Source organism: Megascapheus bottae, chromosome 15, assembly GCF_031878675.1.
Source record: "Megascapheus bottae isolate mThoBot1 chromosome 15, mThoBot2.hap1, whole genome shotgun sequence".
In the NCBI taxonomy this organism is placed as follows: domain Eukaryota; kingdom Metazoa; phylum Chordata; class Mammalia; order Rodentia; family Geomyidae; genus Megascapheus; species Megascapheus bottae.
This window is the reverse complement of record NC_143523.1, coordinates 12,116,284-12,141,105: the sequence shown is the minus strand read 5'-3', so window position 1 is coordinate 12,141,105 and position 24,822 is coordinate 12,116,284. Positions and strand designations below refer to the sequence as shown.

General features: G+C 35.3%; 1 protein-coding gene across 4 annotated transcripts in view; it reads left to right on the top strand.

Moving 5' to 3' along the window:
- Nucleotides 1-24,822, top strand: part of Atrnl1 (attractin like 1) — a 468,762-nt gene that overhangs the window by 90,359 nt on the left and 353,581 nt on the right. For all 4 annotated transcript variants that reach the window (XR_016537794.1, XM_090345791.1, XM_090345795.1 and 1 more), the window contains exons 20-23: nucleotides 14,977-15,070; nucleotides 15,841-15,893; nucleotides 21,631-21,725; nucleotides 24,190-24,268. Coding sequence is in view for 3 of the 4 variants with exons in the window: in XM_090345791.1 (XP_090201917.1) it covers nucleotides 14,977-15,070; nucleotides 15,841-15,893; nucleotides 21,631-21,725; nucleotides 24,190-24,268 (321 nt within the window). In the remaining variant the exon portion in view is untranslated. The remainder of the gene's footprint in view (nucleotides 1-14,976; nucleotides 15,071-15,840; nucleotides 15,894-21,630; nucleotides 21,726-24,189; nucleotides 24,269-24,822) is intronic.

Sequence of the window (24,822 nt, the reverse complement as noted above, 5' to 3'; positions counted from 1 at the left end):
ATAAATGGCGTTGTTGACTCAGGCTGATTAGATGAGCCGGGGGCTTTCTGCTCCCACGATGCGCCCTTCCCCGCTCCCATGATCTTGGCACTTTTTGAACTTTGCTTTCCTCTTAACTTCTTTGTCGTACTGGTTTGTTTTCCGACTTTTTTTTTTCTTTTTTTGTCTGTCATGGGACTTGAACTCTGGGCCTTAGCTCTTCAGCTCAAGGCCACCACCCTAACCCTGGAGCCACAGCACCACTTCTAGGTTTTCTAGTGGTTGATTGGTCTTTAGTGCCCGGGCTGGCTTTGAACCGCCATCCTCAGATCTCAGCCTCCTGAGTAGGTAGGATTACAGGTATGAGCCAGTGTGCCCCGCTCACACCTGTAGTCTGACTTTTAACAAATATTTTGTCTTCCTTTTTTTTTTTTTGCCCGTCCTGGGGTTGAACTCAGGGCCCGGGCACTGTCCTTGGACACTTTTGGCTCAAGGCTAGCGCGTGGTCACTTTACACGCAGCACCACTTCTGCCTTTTTCTGTGTGCTTGGAACCAAGAAATCCAACCCAGGGTTTTGTGCATGCCTTGCAAGCAGTCTACTGCCAGGCTATGCTTCCTGTCCTGTTTTGTTTTTCTTAAAAATACTTTAAAGTGGAATTTTATCATTGTGCTTTTTCTTTCTTTGTTGGTCGTGGGACTTGAACTCTAGGCCTAGGTGCTGCCCCTAGGTGCTTCACCTCAAGACTAGTGCTCTACCCCTTGAGCCACAGTGCCACTTTGGGTTTTCTAGTGGTTAATTGGAGATAAGCTCATGTCTCATGGACTTTCCTGCCTGCGCTGTCTTTGAACCACAACCCTTTGATCTCAGCCTCTTGAGTAGTTAGGATTACAGGCGTGAGCCATCTGCGCCCGGCTTCATATATTTTCTTTAGGGGTATCTTGGACCTTCCCTTTAAAACTTTTAGAATTTCCTTTCTTTAGTGGACGGTACTTTTATAGCATTCAAACAAACAAACAAACAAACAAAAAAAGAACAAAAAACCTTTAACACTGGTCTTTAAAAATGTGTAAATCTGGACTACTACTTAAATAAATTAAATGTTTACCCGGCTTGCGGTTGTAGAATGAATTTTGGACAATTGTTCTTTTCCTTGGCAACTATAATATACACTCAGAGTTGAGATAATAGGGAATTGATGTTCTGATTCAACCTTTGAGTTAATAAAATTGCTTAGGAAATAGTAGATTTGATGCTGTTCCTGAATTTGAATTTCTCTGAACTCACTGTCCTGTGTGCTGTGGATTGTGTTATTGGGAACATGACTATACTATGCTGATCTTCATTTGAACACGCCTTGTTGGTTCTTTTGTATGTGTACTGGGAGTGAAATTGCTGAGTATAGTAGTACACACTGGAATTCCAACACTTGGGAGGATAAGGTAGAGGGATCCCAAGTTTGAGACCAGTCAGTGCTACATAAGGAGACCTAGCCTCTAAAAAATAATGCATACAAAAGATTATGATTTAGCTGTAAAAACAAGTAAAGCTTCAATGAGAATGAACAATATGTTATGCTATGTGGAAAGTTTATGGTTTTGTGTATTTGTTTGTTTTGAGGTGGGGTAGTACTGGAGCCTGAACTCAAGGCCTTGCTATAAGCTTAGTTTTTTTTTACTCAAAGTTAGTACTCTACCACTTGGGCATACTTCTACTTCTGCCTTTCTGCTGGTTATTTATAGATACAAATCTCATTGATTTGTTTGCCAGAGACTGTTTCTAACCTAAATATTCAGACTTCAGTGTCCTGAGTAGCCAAGATTACAGGTGAGAGTTTCTCCCACCACTTGTCTTATGTCTGTGTTTTTAAGAAGCTATCAAATTATTTTCCACAGTAGCTGCAACATTTTGACATTTTGTATTTCCACCAGCAATGCAGAAGATGAGAATTTCTTCACACCCTCATTAACACTTTAAAAAATTTGTTTGACCCATCTTCATCACTATTAAGTGGTATTTCATTGTCATTTTATCCTGTACTTCTGTAATTACTAAATGATGTTGAATGTTGTTTAATGTGTGTTTGATATATTTTCTTGGAAAGTAGTCTCCAATACGTTGTTCATGAAAAATATTTTAAAATGATGTTAAATACAAAATCCCATAGAATTAATCATTTTAGACATTTTAACTGTAGAGTTCACTCATTTGTTGCATATAGATCATTACCCTCTTTTATAAGACTAAAAACTCAATGTCTATAAACGGTTGCCTCCCATTTGGCTTTCCCTATCCCAGCTTCTGGCAACCCTCCTTCTATCTACTTAATGTTTCTGTGAACTTGATTGCTTTAACTATCTCATATGAGGAAATATATGTACATATGGTTGGATGAGTTTATATATATTTGTATATATAAAGATCTATCAAATATGTTTATATATTTCACATATGTATGTTTAGATATTTTTTTTGGTGACTTGCATATTTCTCTGAATATAATATATTTGAAAATTACTCATGTTGTAACATATATCAGAAATTCTACTCTTTTTGAGGTTAAGTAATGTTCCCTTGTATGCATTCTACCTATTCATTTATCTAATTTATCTGTTGCTAGATATTTGAGTTTTTTCTATGTTTTGGCTACTGTAATTCTGTAAATATGTGTTATAAGTATTATTTAGTTTTTTGTGTGATTATTGTTATTTATGTAGCTTTCTTAGAGAAATTTTTTGTGCAAATTTGTAAATTGTGTTTTATTTTTGCTGTTGGATTTTAAGCATTATTTGTATATTGTGAACAGTAAGCCTTTATCATATATGATTTTCAAATAGTTTCTCCCATTGTATAGTTGCCTTTTAAAAACTTTCTTGAGAATATCTTCCAAAACAGAAAAGCTTTCTGTTTGGATGATACTCAATTTACTTACCTTTTTTTTGGGCCAGTTCTGGGGCTTGAACTCAGGGCCTGAGCACTGTCCTTGGGCTTTCTCAAGGCTAGCACTCTACCACTTGAGCCACAGCATCACTTTTGGCTTTTTCTGTGTATGTGGTACGGAGGAATCAAACTTGGATCTTTGGATATGTTAGACAAGCAATCTACTACTAGGCCAAACTCTCGGTCCCTTACCTTTTTTATTGGTTAAACTTTTCGTGTTGTACCTAAGAGTCTATTGCCAAGTACACTGTCATGTTTGTTTTACTATTTTGTTCACATAGTAAAATAGAACATTTAAATGTTTACATTAGCAACAAATTTTTAAAATTAGTATGATAAATTTTATTGTTCTAATTGGATGAATGCTTTGAGAAATCAGTTCCTCTTTGTGGATGATAATTCTCTATTAGGTTTAAATTGAGTTCAGTTATTTCAAATTAAATTTTGTTACAGGTGTTACAAAGAGGTGTTGGGGCCTAGCCTCCATCTCTGAGGCCTGATTCTGGCTCAGCTGCAATTAAAGGGCTTTGTCTAGGCATTCGGTCCTTTGCATACCTCTTTAAGGCTGCTTCATTGATAGCTAATTGAATTTTATTTAGAACCTCTTTATAATCAGCTGACAATGTTACTATGGAGGTCAGATCAAGACCCTTTAAGAGATCAAAAAGAGGTGTAAGAGTTACAGTGGTTATGGGGACCCATGGTCTCATCCAATTAATTTTACCAAGAAGTTTTTGAAGTTGGGGCAGGGTATAAATATCTTGGATAGCTAATTGGGGTTTTAGAGGAGACACAACATCCAGTGTTAGGACAGATCCCAGGATTTTAAAGGGGGGTATCTTTTGGATTTTTTCTGGGGCAATTTGGAAGCCATTATCTTTTAACAGTTGGAGACATTTATTAAAAAGACAATATAAATGCTGAGTGTCTGGGCTTCTTATAATGATATCATCCATATATACATAGAAAAGTGAGCCTGTCTCCTCGTTAAGAGGGGATAAGACTCTAGACATATAGTCCTGACATATAGGAGGACTATTGGCCATACCTTGAGGTAGAACTGTCCATTCAAAACGCAAATCAGGGCCCTTATAATTTAATGAAGGAAGGGAGAAGGCAAACTTCTCAATATCTTCCGGGTGGAGAAGAATAGAGAAAAAACAGTCTTTGATGTCTATGACTATGAGATATTGGTCATTAGGAATGGCAGGTATCCAGGGCATCCCCCTTTGGGGGGGGGTCCCAAAAAGTTCCATCCTCTCATTTATTTTTCTCAAATCTTGGAGTAGTCTCCACTTGCCATTAGGCTTTTTAATCACAAATACTGGGGAGTTCCAAGGGCTTAAAGACTTCCTTTTTATGCTTTTCTCAACTCTATCAACAAAAGTAGACAGGTCCTCTCCTGGTCTTTGGTTAATTCCTGCTATAGGAGACTCAGAGGGACCCTCCTCCAGTTTTCTCCAGGCTGCTAGGCCCAAAGCTCTAATCTGATCCTGATAGGGAGGGGGGATGGTGGCCTGCTGGATCCCCGTTGAGTACTGATCAGAGGTCCCTGCAAGCATCCCCAAAGTAATGGGGATTGCAGGTTGCGAGTGTTGGTTCCTCTCCGCCTGTTGCCGGCATTCTTCTTTATACAGGGCACACCAGTTAATGAAAAGTGGGCCTGGAAGAACTGCTTTGGCTAGAGCCATCCAATCGGCTGCAGTACATGGTTGATGAGCAAGGCCTTGGAGGATGGTTTCCGTCCAAGGAGCATTAGGGCCAACTTCTAAGACAGCCTTTTTGAGTTCCTTAAGGTCACCAGGCTCCCAGGGATACCCGGTTGCAGGGCGGTTACCGCCTGGGTCAATATTAACCAGGAATAGCTGGCAGGACTCCGGGCCAGGTTCAAATGGTGCCTCACTAGTGACACTGTCTGTTGGGGTCACGCTCTCCGGCCTTTCTGACACACTTCCATTCAAAGGCTGCAATATCTTGTGGGCCTCAGAAGCACCATGCAGAAGCCTATCTGGTGAATGGAGCCCTGGCAGGCCCAGACCCTCCTGTGAGACTACTGAGGGTGGATGGAGCCCTGGCGCCGTGGGGGTTGGGAAACTAACAGGGCAGACTAGGCCCAGACCCTCCTGTGAGACTACTGAGGGTGGATGGAGCCCTGGCGCTGTGGGGGTTGGGAAACTACCTGGGCAGCACAGGCCCAGACCCTCCTGTGAGACTACTGAGGGTGGATGGAGCCCTGGCGCTGTGGGGGTTGGGAAACTACCTGGGCAGCACAGGCCCAGACCCTCCTGTGAGACTACAGAGGCCTCATGGCCTGGGTTTGATGGGAGAAAAACTAGACTTTAGAGCATACAAGACTGAATAAACTCCTCCTGGAGGAATCTCCCCTTGATTAATCTGGGCTTTTCTGATTAGATGCTCAATTTTGTCCCAAGTATTCCAGTCTACCAAGTTGCTAGTTGGCAGCCACGGGGCGATTTTAACTAAAGTATCCCAAACTTTACATGTCTGTGTAGCTAAAATCTCTAACCCTCGACTTTTAAGGAAGAGCTTAAGAGAGTCGAGGGAAGGGTCATTCTTAGACTCTTTCCCATATTTGATGGGAGTACACTTACCCGCAGTCCGATTAGCTCGTCGGCGGTGAGTTTCTCGAGCACATGGAGCCCTCACACGGGCGGCAAAGTCTCCTCACACGGGGCACCAGCTGTTGCTCCTCTCCGGGGCAGCAACACGGGAATGGGGAGGGACACACAGGGCAGCCTGTAGTCCCCCGGGAGCCGAGCGAGATGGTAAGTGTCGAATGACCCAGCCCTCCCCCAACTCTATCAAAAAAAGTGGACAGGTCCTCTCCTGGTCTTTGGTTAATTCCTGCTATCGGAGACCCAGAGGGACCCTCCTCCAGTTTTCTCCAGGCCACTAGGCCCAAAGCTCTAATCTGACCCTGATAGGGAGGGGGGATGGCGGCCTGCTGGATCCCCATTGAGTACTGATCAGAGGTCCCTGCAAGCATCCCCAAAGTAATGGGGATTGCAGGTTGCGAGTGTTGGTTCCTCTCCGCCTGTTGCCGGCATTCTTCTTTATAAAGGGCACACCACTTAATGAAAAGTGGGCCTGGAAGAACTGCTTTGGCCAGAGTCATCCAATCGGCTGCAGTACATGGTTGATGAGCAAGGCCTTGGAGGATGGTTTCCGTCCAAGGAGCATTAGGGCCAACTTCTAAGACAGCCTTTTTGAGTTCCTCTCCGGGGCAGCAACAAAGAGGCAAGCCATATTATAGTGGGATATGTTTGGAGCTTAATCATGTGACTTTGCCCAAACTGGGTTCACAGATGATGGTCCCTGGACCCACAGATACACTTTGGTACCTTGATGGACCAGACTTTTCCAGAGCATTCATTTTTAAGTTGTGATGTACAAGGATCTGGTTTATTTTCTGCAGAAAGAAGGCTTGATTTCATGTGTGCAGACGAATGGGACTTCCTCTGGATTCCTGCTAGATATATGTGGTCTTTAGGCTGACATTACTGCTCAGTTTTTGTGAGAAAATATATAGAAATGAGTCACAGAGATCAATAGCTGCAGACCCTGGATCTACATCTGGAGGAACTGATATGCATGTCTCTTGGATGGTTCATTGGCAGACAGATGTACTTCATCACAATTGAGTGGGGCTGGTGTACATTTACTGAGCTTTTTTTTAAGATTTAACAAAGGACTAAGTTAAATGGGTCATTTTATGTGGGAACTCTCTCTCTCTCTCGTCTCTCTCTCTCTCTCTCTCTCTCTCTCTCTCTCACACACACACACACACACACACACACAGAGACACATATCCTTTCAGATACTAACTGAACTGTTTTAACACTGAAACATGCATCCTAGATCCAAGGCCATTTTAGGATCTTCTGTGGGACCTGGGTTGGTGAGCCTGTCCTAGGAACTCAAATGTACCTCTCTCCTAGTGGGTCTGCGTTTGAGCAGAACTGTGTCTAACTGCTTGTGAAACAAATAGAGACCAAGTTCCATAGCTGTTTTGAGGGTCTGCTGTGGAACTGAGTCTGGAAAGCCTTTCACAGTAGTATAGTGGGTGAATCTTCCTTTATCCTGCCCATATGGAATTATTTCTGGTGCCTAAAAGGTTGGGGACTAAGCTGAAATTCAGGGCTTCCAACAAGACACAGTGAATGAGTCCTCAAGAATAGAATTATAAATCGTGGTTATTTTTTTACATGTTTGTCTTTCCCAAAATTCTTCCTGTATTTGAAATATAATAGATGGTAAATCTATTTTAATTCATCAAATATAATTATGTGAGGAGAATTTAAAGACAATTAAATTAGCATGGTTTACCAAGGCCCAGAGGCTAATATCACATGTGTATGACATTAGTAATGTAATATGGGGAGGACATAGGCACAGCTTGACTTTGAGACAAGTACTGCCATTGGTTTCATGTTCCTTTCCTTTTATTTTCTGAGTTTGGGTTTCACCATGTATCCCAGGCTGGCCTTGAATACACAAGTCTCCCATCTTTCACTCTCAAGTGCAAGGATTACAGATGTGAAACCACCATGAGTGACCTTATTTCATGTTTGTAAAGGTTTTTTGTTTTTATTTTTTATTTTTTTGCCAGTCCTGGGACTTAAATTCAGGGTCTAGGCACTGTCCCCTGTCCCAATATTAAGTTACAATAGCAAAAAAATGCTCAATGCTAGCACTCTACCACTTGAGCCATAGTGCCCCTTCCGGCTCTGTCTGTGTAATTCTGGGGAATCAAACCCAGGGATTTATGCCTGTGAGGCAAGTACTCTAGCACTGAGCCACCTTCCCAGCCCAAGTATGTATGTATGTGTGTGCATATATGTGTGTGTGTGTGTGTGTGTGTGTGTGTATTTGCCAGTCCTGGGCTTAAGCTCAGGGCCTGAGCACTGTCCTTGGACTTTCTCAAGGCTAGATTTCTACCACTTGAGCCACAGCACTATTTCCGGCTTTTTTTTTTTTTTTTGCTATGTATGTGGTACCTAGGAATTGAACCCGGGTCTTCGTGCATGCTAGGCAAGCACTCTACCACTAGGCCCCAGCAAAGTGTATATTTTTATATGTAACTTGGTATAAGTTTTATGACATTTGTATCTTTATTGTTTAGTTTTGCTTATGAGTTGCCATTGCAATTTTATATTGGGACAGGGGACAGAAATATCACATGACCATAATATGTTTCTCTAGAGTATATTTAGGCCATAAAGTCATCGTCATATAAAATTTCTTGCACAAAAGGCCACTGTAGGATGATTTCCTAGGTGCTTATTCAGCATAAATATGTAGTCTCAAATGCTGACAACAACAGAATAATTTAAAAACTGTCATGAAGTATAAATTTAAAACAATTGAATTTAAAATGCATTTGTGCTATTTTGCTCTGAAGTATAGTGCCATAAGGGAATTCTGTGGAAATGAGCTCACATAAAATGCATTTTTGTCTCAGAAATTATTAAAGCTACTATACAGTGATAATTCTTTTAAGAAACTCTGAAAGCTTAACATCAAGTTCCATAATAAAGGATAAAAATGTTTATCCAGATTTTAAAATATTTGTAATATCATCTAAAGTGTACTTTTGAGTATAAATCACTATAATTTTAAGCTGTGCAGATTAATTCAGAAGATGTAATGACATTCATTATCTAATAAGTTACATATTATCAATATATTTTAATGGTCCTTTATTGGTTGAGGTTAATTTTCTTTATTTCTCACAATTCTACACCTTGTCTTTTAATGCTCATCTTGTATTTGCATAATTCTTCAAACAAAAGAATTTATTTGTATTTATTGAAGTATTTTTTACAAAGAACATACATTTGTATGTAAATCTTTTCTAGTAAACCCCCAAATTTAAGAATTGTTTCTGTCATGAAACTTAATTTGCTTTTGAATGTATTTACTTTATATCAATCATGTGTTTTCAGAGAAATAATAGATAGCAAGGAACTTATTGATCTATATAGTACTTTATATTCTGATCAATACTGTGGGTTTAAATAACCTTTTTTTAGATCTACTGCATATATTATGAAGACCATAGTCAAAGTTTTATCTTAAAACATTTTTATCTCCTTTTCAAAAAAGCCTATACCCAATTAGCAATCACTTCCCTATTCCTCTGCTTTCCAAACCTGCCTATGACAGATATGGGAAATTGCCAATTTACTTTCTACTTTCTGTTTCTAGATTTTATTATTGTGGACATTATGTAGAGGTGAAGTCATGGAAAATGTGATCTTTGATAAATATCTTTTGGCGTATAGTAAAAATATTTTAAAAGTTGATATTATAGCATCTACCAAGAGCTCATTCATTTTTTTTCTTTTTTTGGCTAGTCCTGGGTTTGAGCTCAGGGCCTGAGCACTGTCCTTGGACTTTCTCAAGGCTAGAGCTCTACCACTTGAGCCTCAGCACCACTTCCGGCTTTTCTCTATTTATGGTACTGAGGAATCGAACCTGAGCCTTCATGCATGCTAGGCAAGCATCAACCACTAGGCAAAACACCCAGCCCAAGCTCATTCATTTTTATTGTCTGATAATATTCAATAGTTTCATTATACCATATTGTGTTTATCTGCTTAACACTTAGACTGTTACAACGTTTTGCCATTTTGAAAAATGCTACTGCAGCTGTTTATCTACAGATTTTTATCATGGAAATGCATTTTATTTTTCATGAGTATGTATCTAAAACTAAGTCTTCTAGGACATGTATTAAGTCTGTAGTGGTTGGATTCATTGTCAAAAGCCTTGTTTTTTTTTTTTCACTTGTGGAACTTGAACTCTGAGCCTCGGTATTATCCCTGAGCTCTTCAGCTCAAGATTACTGCCCTACCCCTTGAGCTACAGTGCCACTTCTTCCAAAATACTTAAATAATTTTTATTAAAACTTTTTATTAAAACTGAGTTTTTACATCATATTTCAGATATCATATTCTGCAAACAAATATTCAAGGAAAAATCTCAATGCAATCACTGGCACATAAATTTAAGAACAAAATTAAAATTTAAGCTGAGAGTTTGTATGTCATAGCTACATATCGATCTATATAATAAAATAGATTAATATGTCTATAATATACATTCTATCTTACACCTATATGTCTATATAGATATAGTTATGTCTCCAAATTCATGTCAATGATCTGGAGTACCTGAATATTGAATCATCGCTCTTGTATTATTTAGATCTAATAACCATATATCAGGGAAACCATGTACCTTTTGTTCCTTTGATCTTGGCTTATCTCACTCAACATGATTTGCTCTAGTTCCATCTACTTCCCAGCTAATGCCATTATTTTATCTTGTCTGGGGGCTATGTAGAGTTCCATTGTATATATGTATCACATTTTTAGTATCTTTTTTTTCTGTAGTGGGGCATCTGGGTTGTTTCCATCTCTTGGCTGTTATGAAGAGTGCGGTGATGAACATGACTGTGCAGGTGTCTTTATCTTATACTGGGTCATATGGCTCAGGGTAGAAGCCTAATGGTGGTGTAGCTGGGTCATAGGGAAGGTCTTTGTTTTGCTTTCCAGAGCGCCAAAATGCTTTTAAGTGCTTCTGCACTGACTTATATTTCTACTTGCAGTTCACATGGTTTCCAGATTTTCACATTCTTTAAAACACAGTTGTCTAACCCTACTGCAATGCTGCTGGTTATATATATTATATATATAAAATGCGGTACATATATACAGTGGAATTCTACATAGCCACCAGACAAGATAAAATGATTGCATTCACTGGGAAGTGGTTGAAACTAGAGCAATCATGTTGAGAGAGATAAGTCAAGACCAAAGGAACAAAAGGCATATGGTCTCCTTGATATGTTGCTATTAGATCCAAATAATACAAGAGCAATGACTTAATTTTCGGGTACTCAAGGTCATAGACATGATCTTAGAGATGTAAGTATAACTACATAGACATAAAAATCTATGATGGAATCTATACTCTATAGACATAACGTTATACAAATTGATATGTATCTATGACCTATAAAGTCTCAGCTTAGTTTTAATTGTTTTTTTTTTGTTTGTTTGTTTTGTTTTATTTTTGGACCTTGAGGCTTGAATTCAGCCTGGGGCGCTGTCCCTTAGCTCTTCAGCTCCAGGCTACCGCCCTACCCTTGAGCCAAGCCCCACTTCCCATTTTCTAAGGTTAATTGGAGATAAGAGTCTCAGGTCATTTTATGCCAGGGCTGGCTTTGAACCTTGATCATCAGATCTCAGCAACCTGAGTAGCTAGAACTTAATTTTAATTTTGTTTTTAAATTTATGTGCCATTGATTGCATAGAGATCCTGTTTTCGAATACTTGTTAAACTTGACATTTGAAATATGACATACAAATCATTGTTAATAAAATCTTTAAAAAAACAAAAACGAAAACAGAACCAGTTGCTTTTATTACAGTCTCATAGTAGTTGTTAAATTGTATCTAATTAAGCTTTTGATGTTCATTTCCCTAATGAATTGTACATTAGCTGCCTTTTTCTGTTTATCGGTCATTTATTTTTATGTTTTCTTTGGAATAATGTTTATTCAAATCTTTTTGAATTTTTAAGTGAGTAATTTATTTGTTATTGAATTATTCTTTATAGTTTATATAAAAATGAGATAATTTCTAAAAATTTTCCTATTATTGTCTTTCTATTGTATTGAATAAAGTGTTTATTCAATTAATTGATAAATTCCAATTTTTCTTTTTAATGTCTCTAAAATTTGATATGCTGCATCTAAAAAATGTATAAAATTAATGTCAAAAATATTTGCATGTTTTTTTTTGCACAAGAAATTTAGTTTATTTTAATCATATTAAAATTTAAAGACCAATTTTCTTCAGGGTTGTTTTGGTGCCTGTAAGACTTCCAAATTTTAGAAGGTTTTTATAGAAACTTACATTTAGCTCTTTTGCTATTTTTAATGCATTTTTGTACAAGATATGAAGTATGGATTCAATTGCATTCATTTGTATATGTATATCTAGCTGTTGTAGCATATAACAGTTGTTTATTTTGGGCTTTCATTTCCACTGAAATGCATTTTGTATTTATGCTTATTTTATATGTGCTTATTATTTTGGCTTTGCAGGATTATTTGAAATTGGAATGTCTGAATTTTCTACCTTTGTTTTATTTTAAAAATTGTTTTGGCTGTATGAAGTTCCTTGTGATTATATGTAAAGTTTAGAATCAGCTGGTCCATTTTTATAAAGAAGTTTTTAACTAGGTTCCAGGTAGGAATTAGATTAAATCTGTACATCAGATTTTCATTCATCTTGTTAATATCCATGAGCACAAAATACCAATTTATTTGTACATTTCCCTCAACAATGTTTTTATAGAAATGAATGAATGTTTGTGGTTAATTGAGAATGCTAGACTAGGAGTAGTTTTCAGTGGTGCTGGTGTAGAGAGACAGCAAGAGTCAATAGAAGTTCAGTTGTGTTACAGCAGGAACTCCTAGGGAAGTGAAAGCCAAACTTGTAGACAGCTATGAACTTCAAAAGTTGGTGAGAGACAGCTTGAGGTACTGTCTGAGGTGCTGAGTAAGTTTAGTGTCTCATGGAGACCTAGGCGGCTTCTGCAATGACCACTATTCATTGCAGTAGTTATCCCATGGGGAAGAAGGGACTTGGGTTCACTTCTACATCTGTGCCTCTCTGAACAATCATCCAGCCTTGAGAATGTACTCATGGAGAACTTGCTGTGATCACATTTCAAAGGGAGTTAGGCCTTTCAATGTATGAATTTGTGCGCATTAAGTTTGATCATTCCCATTTCCCTAACTTAAACCTTATTTTATTTACCTTATACTTGGCCTGTTTCTCTTAAAATACAGACAAATAGGCAGTTCATAGGGTACACTAGCAGGACTAATGGTATATAATTAAACATACTAGCTTTCCTCTCTCATTGTCCCTTTAATGTGTTCACTAGAATAATGCTTTCTTTACCATATATGGAATCCCAGACTCATGCTTATAAATTTTTTTTGTTGTTGTTGGTGGTGGTGGTGTGTAGGGCTTGAACTCGGGCCTGGCTGCTCTCTCCTATTACTTGGAGTCACAGCTTCCTGGACTCATTCTTGGCTAAAATAAGGAATCATGAAGGATTTACATTGCAAAGATATAGTTAAATAAAAAGAATTGCTTTTTTTGATAAAAATCAAAGTTTGAAATTTACTTTGAAGCAACATTTTCTCTCTTCCTCTAATTTTTATATTTTCTTTTTCTGAACTTGGAATTTTCATCCTTCAATAGATTGGTAACTTACTTAAGGTTCTGGATGTTCAGCCCAGCACCATCTGCATGATAAGTACATGCTTGCTCTACTGATGAGCTACCTTTCTAGATATTTTGACCTTTCTTAAGAATGGAGAAAATTGCTTAGTCTTGTGTGAAAAGTATAGATGTTGTAGTTGTGGCTAACATCCTCTGTGGAGATGAGTAAGTTCTGAGCCTTTGTCACACTGTGATATAAACAGGTGGTTTTGGGGGCATTTTTTTGCAGCTTGTACAAATCTCAAAGATGAGACAACACATTCTCTGTTCCTGTGCTTACGACTTGTTTTTATCCATGTTATGCTTCCAGACCATAACGGTCAGAATTTTAACCAACTCCAATTCCTCTGTAGAAAATATACTCTTTTATTTTTAGCAAAAATGATGTTACTGCCTAAAAGTAGCTGTTTCTATTTGTCTACCACATCAGTTCAATAGCTATATCTACTCATAATAAAATTTGAGAGTCTCTAATCATCTGCATAGGTCCAAGAGAACTAATATTAAGCTGACTAGAGAGTTCATATGTAGTTCTTCTCTTTATGCTTGAGCCAAAGGAAGGCCAACCACTCCGTTATGAGATTGGATATATGTGCCGAAATAATTTCTTGTGACAATTCTTACTTAACACTTTTCTCACTTACTCTTTTTGAGTATGAAAGACTCAAATAAAACTTCAGTAAAACAAGAATGAGAACCTTAAACTATTTCTGTTCTTTAAGAACAAAGCAACTTTCAAATTACTCTTGAATTCCACTTTTTGGTATGTAAGATCCCTTTTATTTTGGAGACTCAGTTGAAATACTGATGTGATTATCTGGTTATATTTGTTAACTAGCATATGTAGTAGAGTTGTTGCAAACAATTTAAGACAATGATGTTTAACACTGGCAATACATGAGTGATTAGCTTATTTTGAAATGTGCCTTATAGACCATATATTTCATATTTATCAGTAGAACGTACAAGCACACAATAGCTCTTGCATTAAAGGTTTTTAGAAAGGATAGTGATTGGTTAGCCTTATCTCTGTAGAGTAACTCCTTGCAGTGTACAATAAATTCTAACTTTGGAATTGTATATAGAGATCCAATGAATGATTGTATTGGTGAGTGAGAGAAATTAGATAATGATTCTTACATGGTGACTATCAGAATGAGATATCCATGTACAATTTAGTATTCGAAAATAATAAAATTAAGTATTATGTCAGAAGATTAAACAATATTTTGGCAAATACACAGATGCTATAAAAATATATAGCTATATTTTACTGTTGTTAGTAGTAGTAAGATTAGTAGCATTTAATGATATGTAGTATTTTAATTTCCAATAATATTTTCACATAAATCTTGAAAACTAAATTCTATTATTGTCCCTTTGTAGACAAAGAAATTAAGTTTAGAGCAAGTAAGTAAATTGCTGAAGATCACATAGTTAGGGATTGTAGGTATACATTTGAAGCTAGACTATTTCATTCCAAAACTTTTGAAACTCATTTAATTAAGTAGATATATCAAATCTATGCAAAACTACTTAGAGAAGAACTAGATAAATACTTGGATGCCCTAAATAGACTTAGAGTTTTATACAAATTTTAAATAGGTAAATTCACTTACTTTTCATTAAAATAACTTACAATAAATTTTAAGTATGGGTATGTGTGACAAGAGAAAAAAACATAAGAACTAAGATAATACAATAATAATATTTTTTGGTTTGCCTTATAGCTTGTACGTGTAGTGGCCATGCAAATATTTGTCATCTACATACAGGAAAATGTTTCTGTACAACCAAAGGAATAAAAGGTGATCAATGTCAATTGTAAGTATAAATGCTTGTTTGTTTATTTTAGAAATTTTATGGACTGAACTTGTGCTCTAGACGTAATTTCTACTCTTTTGAGGTTAGTATTATACCAGTTGAAATTATAATATTGTAAGCTATTTTTAAGTGCACATACAGTGTGCATATTACATATATAGTATATGAAAAATGACACTATTATGACATAAGTATAGGAAAATTCAATAGAGAATTCTTTTTTAGTTTGTGTTAATACATTTTAAGGTGTAATTGTACAGTTTAAATATTTTCTTGGCATAAAGAAAAATGTGTTGGGTGCTCTGGCTACAGCTTGTAATCCTACTTAATTTGTTGCAGAACTTGGGAGATAGTAGCTTGAGGCCAGCCCATGCCAAAAGATGTTTCCAAGGTTCTGCCTTAACCAATGACTGGGTACATTGGTAAATTTCACTTGTCCGACCTATGGGCAAGTACAATGAGTAGACACAGGGTCCTGTACCTGCCGTTCCCAGTGACCTGGGAAAGCACAAGTAGGAAGGTCACAGCCATGCTAGCCCAGGGTTAAAGCTAGAACTTACCTTGAAATAATGTGTGAAATATGGGCTGTTGGCATATCTCAGGTAGTAGGCCTTCTGCCTAGCAAATGTGAGGCCAAAGGTCTAATCATTAGTATTTTCCTCCTCCTCAACGGAAAGTCCAAATGATGTGACAGTTACATCAACAAACAATCACAAACCCACCAGGCTTTGAATTACATTAATAGTAAATGAATTTTTGTGTTTTTACAGATGTGATTCTGAAAATCGTTATGTTGGTAACCCACTTAGGGGAACATGTTATTGTGAGTATATATTTTCATTCAAAAATAATTATTCATATTGTTCGTTACAGATGAAAAAGGTAATGTTGAATAATAACAGTTCATGTTACCATCTAATAATTTCTGTTTCTTAAATCATATAATTAAGTTATCATATATATTGCTAAACATTGGTGTTAGGTTTCTTGTATTCTCAGAATTGTATTTGGTGCATATTTCAGACTCTATGTAGTAAAACAAAAATAAGTCTTTTTCTGAATATGAGGAAAATATAGGATTTGAATATACCCTTGTAATTTTAATGTCATTTTCATTATGACTAATTTTTGGAATTTTGACATTTATCTTTTATTAGAATAATTTATACAAAAGGATTTAACTGTATTCTCAATGTGAATACCCTGTGAATATTTACCTCATCTGGTTTACTCTCCCTTCTCTCCCTACCTTTTAAACAATTTTCACTATGCTTTTTTTTCAGACATTTATGCTTTAATAATATCCATATTCCATCATCCTGTCTTTTGCCCCTTCTCACCCACTGATTTTTTTTTACAACATTACCTGTTTGCAATCATGTCATATTATTGTTATTTATTTAGTCTAGGTTCCTAAGTGAAACATGTATTAAGCTTGACTTATCTTGATGAACACAATGATGGTGATGGATTGTGTCTCCATTTCCATCCATTTTCTGCACACAAGTTAATTTTATTCTTTATTGATGAACATGTCACCATTATATATACATATATACACAGATATACATACATACATAGTCATATACACACAGTCATATGTCTACTACATTTTCTTTATCCAGTTATTGGTTGTTGAACATTAACACTGTTTCTGTACTTTGGCTATAATGATATTATAAATATGGGTGAACAAATAGCTCTCTTGCATGTTGATTTATATTTCTTTGGATACATATGCCCATGAAAAGTATAGAAGGATTGTATGGTAGTTTTATTTATAGTTATATTATTGCTTAATTTACATTCCAAACAACACTGTAAAAACATTCTTTTTTCTACACCAGCATCAGTTGTTGTTTGTTTCCTTTGTATTTACATGTGAATTTTAGACTGCTAGTTTTCACAAAAACATTTTGTAAGACTGAAATTGGGGTTGTGCTGAATTTACAAGTGAATTGAGGAAGCTGATGTCTCAAAGAACTTACATCTTTGAACCTTGATTCTTGGACATTATACAGCTCTGTTTTTTTAAATTATTGTTTCATTTATCTTTCTTAGTAATATTTTATTCATTTTACATGTCTTCACTTTTCTTGTCAGATATATTTAATACTTGGCTCACACCTTGTAATCCTAGCTACAGAGAATACTGAGATCTGAGGATTGTAATTTGAAGCCAGCCTGGACAGGAAAGTCCTTAAAACTCTTACCTCTATAGTCACAAAAAAACTGAAGTGCAGCTGTGGCTCAAGTGGTAGAGTGATAGTCTTGAGCAAAAAAGCTCATGGACAGTGCCCAGGCTCTGAGGTCAAGCCCTAGGACTGGCACTTACATATAAAAATTGCATTTCCATTTAAAAATTATAATTATAATTGTTTGATAGTGACATATTCTATAGTGTCGCTACTCTCCCATTTTAATTCTAGAATCTTTTCAGTGTATTTCTGTCAGAATTTCTATGTAGACCATATTAGTGAAAATAATGACAATTGGATTGCTATTTTTCTATTTGGATGCTTTTTATTTCTCATCTAACAGCAAAAGCTAGTATCTCTTAATACTGAGTTAAAGACATGATGAATATAGAAATGTTCATTCTTGTCTTCTTAATCTTAAAATGAAAGCATTTAAATTTTTTCCTTTAAGAATGACGTAGTTTTCTCACAACTTGCAGAAGCTCTATCTCTATTTTGCTGATCAGTTTTTGACAGTGAACATTTTATTTGTAATATATTTTTAGCATCAGTTTATGTGATCATAGCACTTTGTATTTTATTTTGCTAAGATAGTAATTTTAGATTTTTAAGTTAATGAATGGTAAAATAATTCTTTTGCTTTTTTTGTCCAGAACTTGATAGCCATTGGATTAGTTTTAAGTTTTGACTATTTCAGGCATGCTGCTTTGAATATTCATGTAGCATTATTCAATAGCCACATATGCAGTTTATTTTACAGAACATATTTCTTGTTATAGAGGACCAATATTCTTCTTTAGAAATGTAGAAAATAGAGCACTAGATGGCAGTGTTGCTACTTGTTATTCACAGCTTAAGAACTTGAAAGACAATGGTTTTTGTAACAGTGTTAGAGGGAGATGTTGTAATTTAAAGATTAGATCAGAATTTAATATGTAGTTTTACACTGTAGCTTAAAAAATTGAATGTGATATGGTGTTAACTTAATTGATATATAATACATTAGCAGTTATGCATGAACACGGTCTTACAAGTTTTCAAACTTTACAAGTTTTCCTGACACACATGGCAAAAAGGCTCAAATAATATCTGATTTAATTGGTTCTTATGGACCTCAAATTACTCAGTATGTCATCAGTTATTTATTATCAGATCTTTGGTGAAAGAGCCCATAATATACATTGGAGAAAAGATAGCCTCAGGAACATTTAATAGTTCCTTTTTATTTACTGCAAAATATATCTGAAAAGCATTTTTTTTCCTCCTTTCCATTTTGTCTAACTTGTCTAAAAAATGATCCGTTTTGGTTGGTCTATTTTTGAGAAACCTCCTGAATAATTTTTCTACATTCAGTATTGGTTCCTGATGGATTATTTTCTGTTCTATCACTTTAAAAAATGTGATCGAGGGGTGGGGAGTTTGGCCTAGTGGTAGAGTGCTTGCCTAGCATGCATGAGACCCAGGTTCCATTCCTTGGTACCACATACATAGAAAAGAAAGTCAGAAGTGGTGCTGAGGCTCAAGTGGTAGAAGTCTAGACTTGAGAATAGTCTAAGGACAAGGTTCAGGCCCTGAGCTCAAGCCCAGGACTGGCAAAAAAACCCCCCAAAAACCAAAAAACAAAAAACTGTGATCAGATTGTCTCACTCCCCAACCTAAGATGGTCCAAAGATTTTCTATGATATATGTCTTGCCTACTTCCTGAACTTACATTTCTATGATTCACCAAATATTATTTTAATAATAATGGAGTTTTTCTTTTTTAAAAAATTGTACTTTATTGTTGGGGTAACATAGAGGAGTTACAATTACATTCTTGACGTAGTAGGTACATTACTTCTTGAATATTATGCCCTTCTCATGTTTTTCTCCCACTTCCCCCACCGCCACATCTTGTTTTTCCAATCATCTTGTTTTTCCCCTTCCTTTCTCTATTTCAAATAAACAAATAAATGTATATACAGTATAGTAGGTAACAAAGTCAGACACAGTAACTATATGAGATAAACCATAAGGTTGAAAAAAGAGAAAAGAAATAACTGCACATAGTACATTAAGAACAACAATCAGAAAGATAATTTCTTATTTCCCTATCCAAGGGTTCATTTCAATTAGCCTTGTCCTGTGTGGCCATATGCACATAGCTTCTGAGCTATTGTGATCCTCTGCTAGGAGAATCTCAGATGTGCACTAAGATAATGGAATTTTTCTTGGCTCTAACAAATCTTTGTATTTGTTATGCCTCTGGTAGTTATTCGTTCTACTGATTGTTTAAATGATTGGCTTAAAAAATTGTTAGCTAATATGTTCTCTTGTATACTCTTTCCCATTCTATAATATGGATTTATAAGCTTTACCTATTTTTCTTTGTTAGAAAGGGCCAAATAATATATATTTCAGACATGATAAGCAAGATGGTATTTGTCTGGCCTTCTCAATTCTGGGATTATAAGTGAAAGACAATAACAGACGACATGTAAATGTTTATAGCTGTTTTGAAGTTTTATAAGATAAGCTGAGGGGTAAAATTGAACTACCTCAATGCCCATTTCATTGCATCTCATCACATCACATCACATCATATCACATCACATCGCATCACATCACCTTGTTTACTCTTAAAACTGATTTTTTTTCTGATTTCTGACTTAAAATGGAAACATCAAGAGAATAGGCACTTGATGTCTTCAACTTCTTTGTTCTACTTAGGTATGTGCATGATTCTGAGTGTTCTATTCACCTAAAATATTAATCTGAAGAGAAAACTTGCAGTCCTGGGGCTTGAACTCAGAGCCCGGGCAGTGTCCCTGAGCTCAAAGATAGTTCTCTACCACTTGTGTCACAGTATCACTTCTGGCTTTTTTTGAGTAGTTTATTGGAGATAAGAGTCTCATAGACTCTGCAGTCCTCTGATCTCAGCTTCCTGAGTAGCTAGTGCCTAGATACACTGACATTTTAACTGTACAATTTCAATGTGCCTTAGCAAACTGTTCATCATTCATAGTTAAGTCTTTTATGAACTAAAGCAGATACTATAGTTTTCTGCATTAAGATCTTGTTTAGTATACACCATTTGTTGAAGAGGCTATCTTTTCTCCAATGTATATTTTGGGCTCTTTTGCAAAAGATCAATTGGCTATACAGGCATGCATTTATTTGTATGAATATATTTGGATATTTTTTTTGCCAGTGTCAAGCTGCTTTTGGTAGTATGGCTTTGTAGTAAACCTTAAATCTGATACTGTTTTTTTTGCATATTTTTTCTTTTGTTTTGTTTTTTTTTCTTTTTGTTAAGATTAGTTTGGTGGGGCTGGGAGTTTGGCCTAGTGGTAGAGTGCTTGCCTAGCATGCACGAATACCCAGGTTCGATTCCTTGGTACCACATACATAGAAAAAAGCTGGAAGTGGTGCTGAGGCTCAAGTGGTAGAGCTCTAGCCTTGAGAAAGTCCAAGGACAGTGCTCAGACCCTGAGCCCAAGCCCAAGCCCAGCAAAAAAAAAAAAAAAAAAAAAAAAAAGATTAGTTTGGCTGCTTCAGATCTTTTGTTCTTCCCTGTGAAGCTTAGTGTTACTTATCTTTCTCTGTGAAGAATGATTTTGATGAGCATAACATTGAATTTATGGCATTGCATTTGGGAATGTCAACATATTCACAGTGTTAATTTTACCATTCAAAGAACACATGAGTTCTTTACATCTTCTGGTGTCTTTTCCAATTTTTCTCCTCAAGGTTTTATAGTGCTCATTCTAGAGAATGTTGCCTTCTTACATTTGTTTCTTCTTAAGGTTTTTTTTTTTTTGTAGCAATTGTCAGTGAAGCTGTTTTCCAATTTTTCCTTATCCTATTTGTTACTGATGTACAGAAATACTGCTAATTTTCATTTGTTGATGTGCACTACCAATGTCCATCTTATAGAAGTTTTGTGATAGAGAAAGTAAGTATATTATAGTAGACACTGAAATACTATCTAATTAAAAAGACAGTAGGACATTTAAAACTGTATCTTCATAGAATCTTCATAGGATTTTTAATTAGACCAAAATAGATTAAAATGTAATTTAATTACTCTCCAGATGAAAAGGTATAGATGACATTACTTCTTACTGTTACATTGTTTCCAGAGTGTCTATATAGTCATGTGTAGTGTCTAAGAGAATAATACAATTTTTAAGAAATAAAGACATCTTCATATCTACACTTTGCTTCCTTTTGCTTCATGACAATAATTTGATAGTCTTGATTTGGCTACTAATATTTAATGTAAGTGATCATTAATTCTAATTTGCTGTATAGTTTTGCCTTTTCTTTTTGAGGAAAATATTTTTATTGTGTGTGTCAAGATTCTATTTTTTCTTCTTGCAGACAGTCTTTTGATAGACTATCAGTTCACCTTCAGCTTGTTGCAGGAAGATGATCGCCACCATACTGCCATAAACTTCATAGCAAACCCAGAACAGGTAAGGGATGTCATCTTTCATTATGGAATTTTTCTGGTATGAAGGGATCTGTTTTTTTTTATAATTTAATTATGAATTTATCTCAATTATTAAGCTATAAAGTTGGGTTTTTTTTTGTTGTTGTTGTTGTTTTGCCAGTCCTGGGCTTGAGCTCAGGGCCTGAGCACTGTCCTTGGACTTTCTCAAGGCTAGAGCTGTACCACTTGAGCCTCAGCATCACTTCCAGTTTTTTTCTATGTATGTGGTACCAAGAATCGAACCCAGGTCTTTGTGCATGCTAGGCAAGCACTCTACCACTAGGCCAAACTCCCGGCCCTAAGCTATAAATTTTTAATGTAAAATTATATGTAAATTTGGTAATTTTCTTTTCATATAAGTTTGGTATCCTTGTTATTCAGAGAATATGTGAATTTGATATTTAAAATTTTTACAAATAGTTATATGGTACATATATACATAAATATGTTTTTTTTAAAAATATATCTTGGGGCTTGATCCTGGGGCCTGGACACTTTCTCTAAGCTTCTTTTGCTCAATGCTAGCACTCTACTGTTTGAATCACAGCACCATTTCCAGTCTTTTCTGTTTCTTTCTGTTGTACCAAAGAATCAAATCTAAGGCTTCATGCATGCATAGCACATATACTACCACTAAGCCACATTCCCAGCCCCTTATGTATGTTTTTATATAATTAATGGGCATAATTATATACAACGTTAGAATAGTTTTAACTGAAAATAAATGACATAAATTCAAACTAGTATTTTCAACTGTTTTCTTAGAATTCCACACTATTATTTTTACTGATCTTTTTTTCTAAATCCAGTTTTTATGATTTCTACCATTGCTGTATTTATTAATCTTCTAAGTTTACATGTATGAAATATTAATTGTAAATGTTAACACCAATGTATAATTTTAACGAAAGGCTGTAAGGAGATATGAAATTATTCCACAAATATTATTAACCTATTAGTTAAAGCTAAAGGAATGGAAATACCAGACATGTAGCTTATTATATTTAATAGATGAATGATTATATATTATTAATCCATATTATTAAAGCTATGCCACATATTTTAATAACAATCAAATATATTCTGAAAGTTTATTGTATATTTCTTTTAAGATAAATCTTTGTACTTTCTGGTAAGTAATATATTAAATTTTTTCCCATTGAATACAATTCTGAACCCACAGAATAGTTTATTCTGTATTTCTACTTATTCTCTATATTAAAAGAGTACATATGCAAGTAAGAACATATTTCATTTTTCACTTCCATAAGGCTTTTCAAGATATATTCTTTCAAATAGAATGTTCTCTCTAATAAATACTCCAAAGTACATTATAATCACCACTGACTTAGTTGTGAGGATACATGAATTGTCCATTTAAATCACTTTAGAATGAATTTAGTTGTGTAATTTAGGAGGATTACGTGTATAATATTGTGCAATCAAAACCACTGTTTCTTCTTTATTGTTGTTTTAGAGGTGATGTATAGGTCATTTACCTTTACAACACCACTATTTTCTAAACCATTATCACTTCTAGTAGAAACTCCTCATCTATTATATAGTAGCTCCATATTTTCTCCTTTCTCTAGTTTCAGGTAATATAATTCTATTTTTGGTCTCTATGCATTATTTTTATTTATTTACTTGTTGGTTGTGGTGTTGAACTCTGGGCTTGGGTGCTGTCCCTGAGCTTTTCAGCTCTAGGCTATTGCTCTATCACTTGAGCCACAGCACCATTTCATATAGAGTATTTCATATAGCTACATCATATAAACGTAATCATAGAAATTTTGACTTTTTTGTATATGGTCAACATAATTTTTTCAGAGTTTACATTTAATTTAGTATCTATCAGAATCTCATTTGTTGTCATGGACTTACTGTGCTTTAGTTGTTATTCCAAATCTGTAATGTTTTTGGAGAACCTAAGAGATCTAATGTAAGTATAATATCTGACTCAAAATTTGAGAGTTTATATACTTTTCTAATATCCTCCACATGTCTAGCTAAAATTCTAGTGTGCTTCTCTATCATTAATGTTTCTCTTTCAGTGGATATAAATACCTAGCATTTTCAAAAGTAACAACATTCAGTGTTACTTTTAATTATCTTTCCCAGTGGAATCCAAGATCTCAGATATATGTACTTATCCTAAAATTATCACAAGTGTCACTAGGAATGCTTATATTATCTTTTTGTTTATTCTTTCAAAATTATTCACCTGAGAACAGTCTCTAAAATTAACATGGATTCTTGCTTAAGGCTTTCTACTTATCCAATAATAAAATATTAATAAACAATATTTATGTTGACTATACCTATCCTATATTTTGACATGTTTGCTTTCTAACCCACTATAGATCAATTCTAGTAAAAGTTAACTACTTTGAGTAAGTTATATATATTTAATACATTCAGCTTTTTAATCTTATTTTTTTTTGTAGTCGAACAAAAATTTGGATATTTCAATTAATGCATCGAACAACTTTAATCTCAACATCACATGGTCAATGGGCTCAACAGGTAAAATTATTTCAATACCATGTCTTATACAAGTTCTATTATATAGAAGCTATTTTAACATGCTTATCTGTTCATTTAAATAAATAAAATTGAAAATTTCCATAATTATTGAGTCTGATAAAAGTTAACTATCTCATTGAATTACAATTTGATTCCTAAAATATTATGTAATCTTAAATTTAAAAATGGCAATATCTTGAAATACTATGATTTTTTTTCTTTTTTTTTGCCATTCTTGGGCTTGAGCTCAGTGTCTGAGCACTATCCTTGGACTTTCTCAAGGCTAGAGCTCTACCACTTGAGCCTCAGCACCACTTCCGGCTTTTTTCTATGTATGTGGTTCCTAGGAATCGAACCTGGGTCTTTGTGCATGCTAGGCAAGCACCCTACTAGGCCAAAGTCCTAGCCTTGAAATACTGTGACTTTAATTAAGATAGATTTGTTATTTGGTGATTGATGAGTTTTCATTATTGAAGGCATAAATACTTAAAGAAGTACTATGTTTTCTATTATTTTCAATTGTTCAAATTTCCTCTTGTCACCTTCAGTCCTAA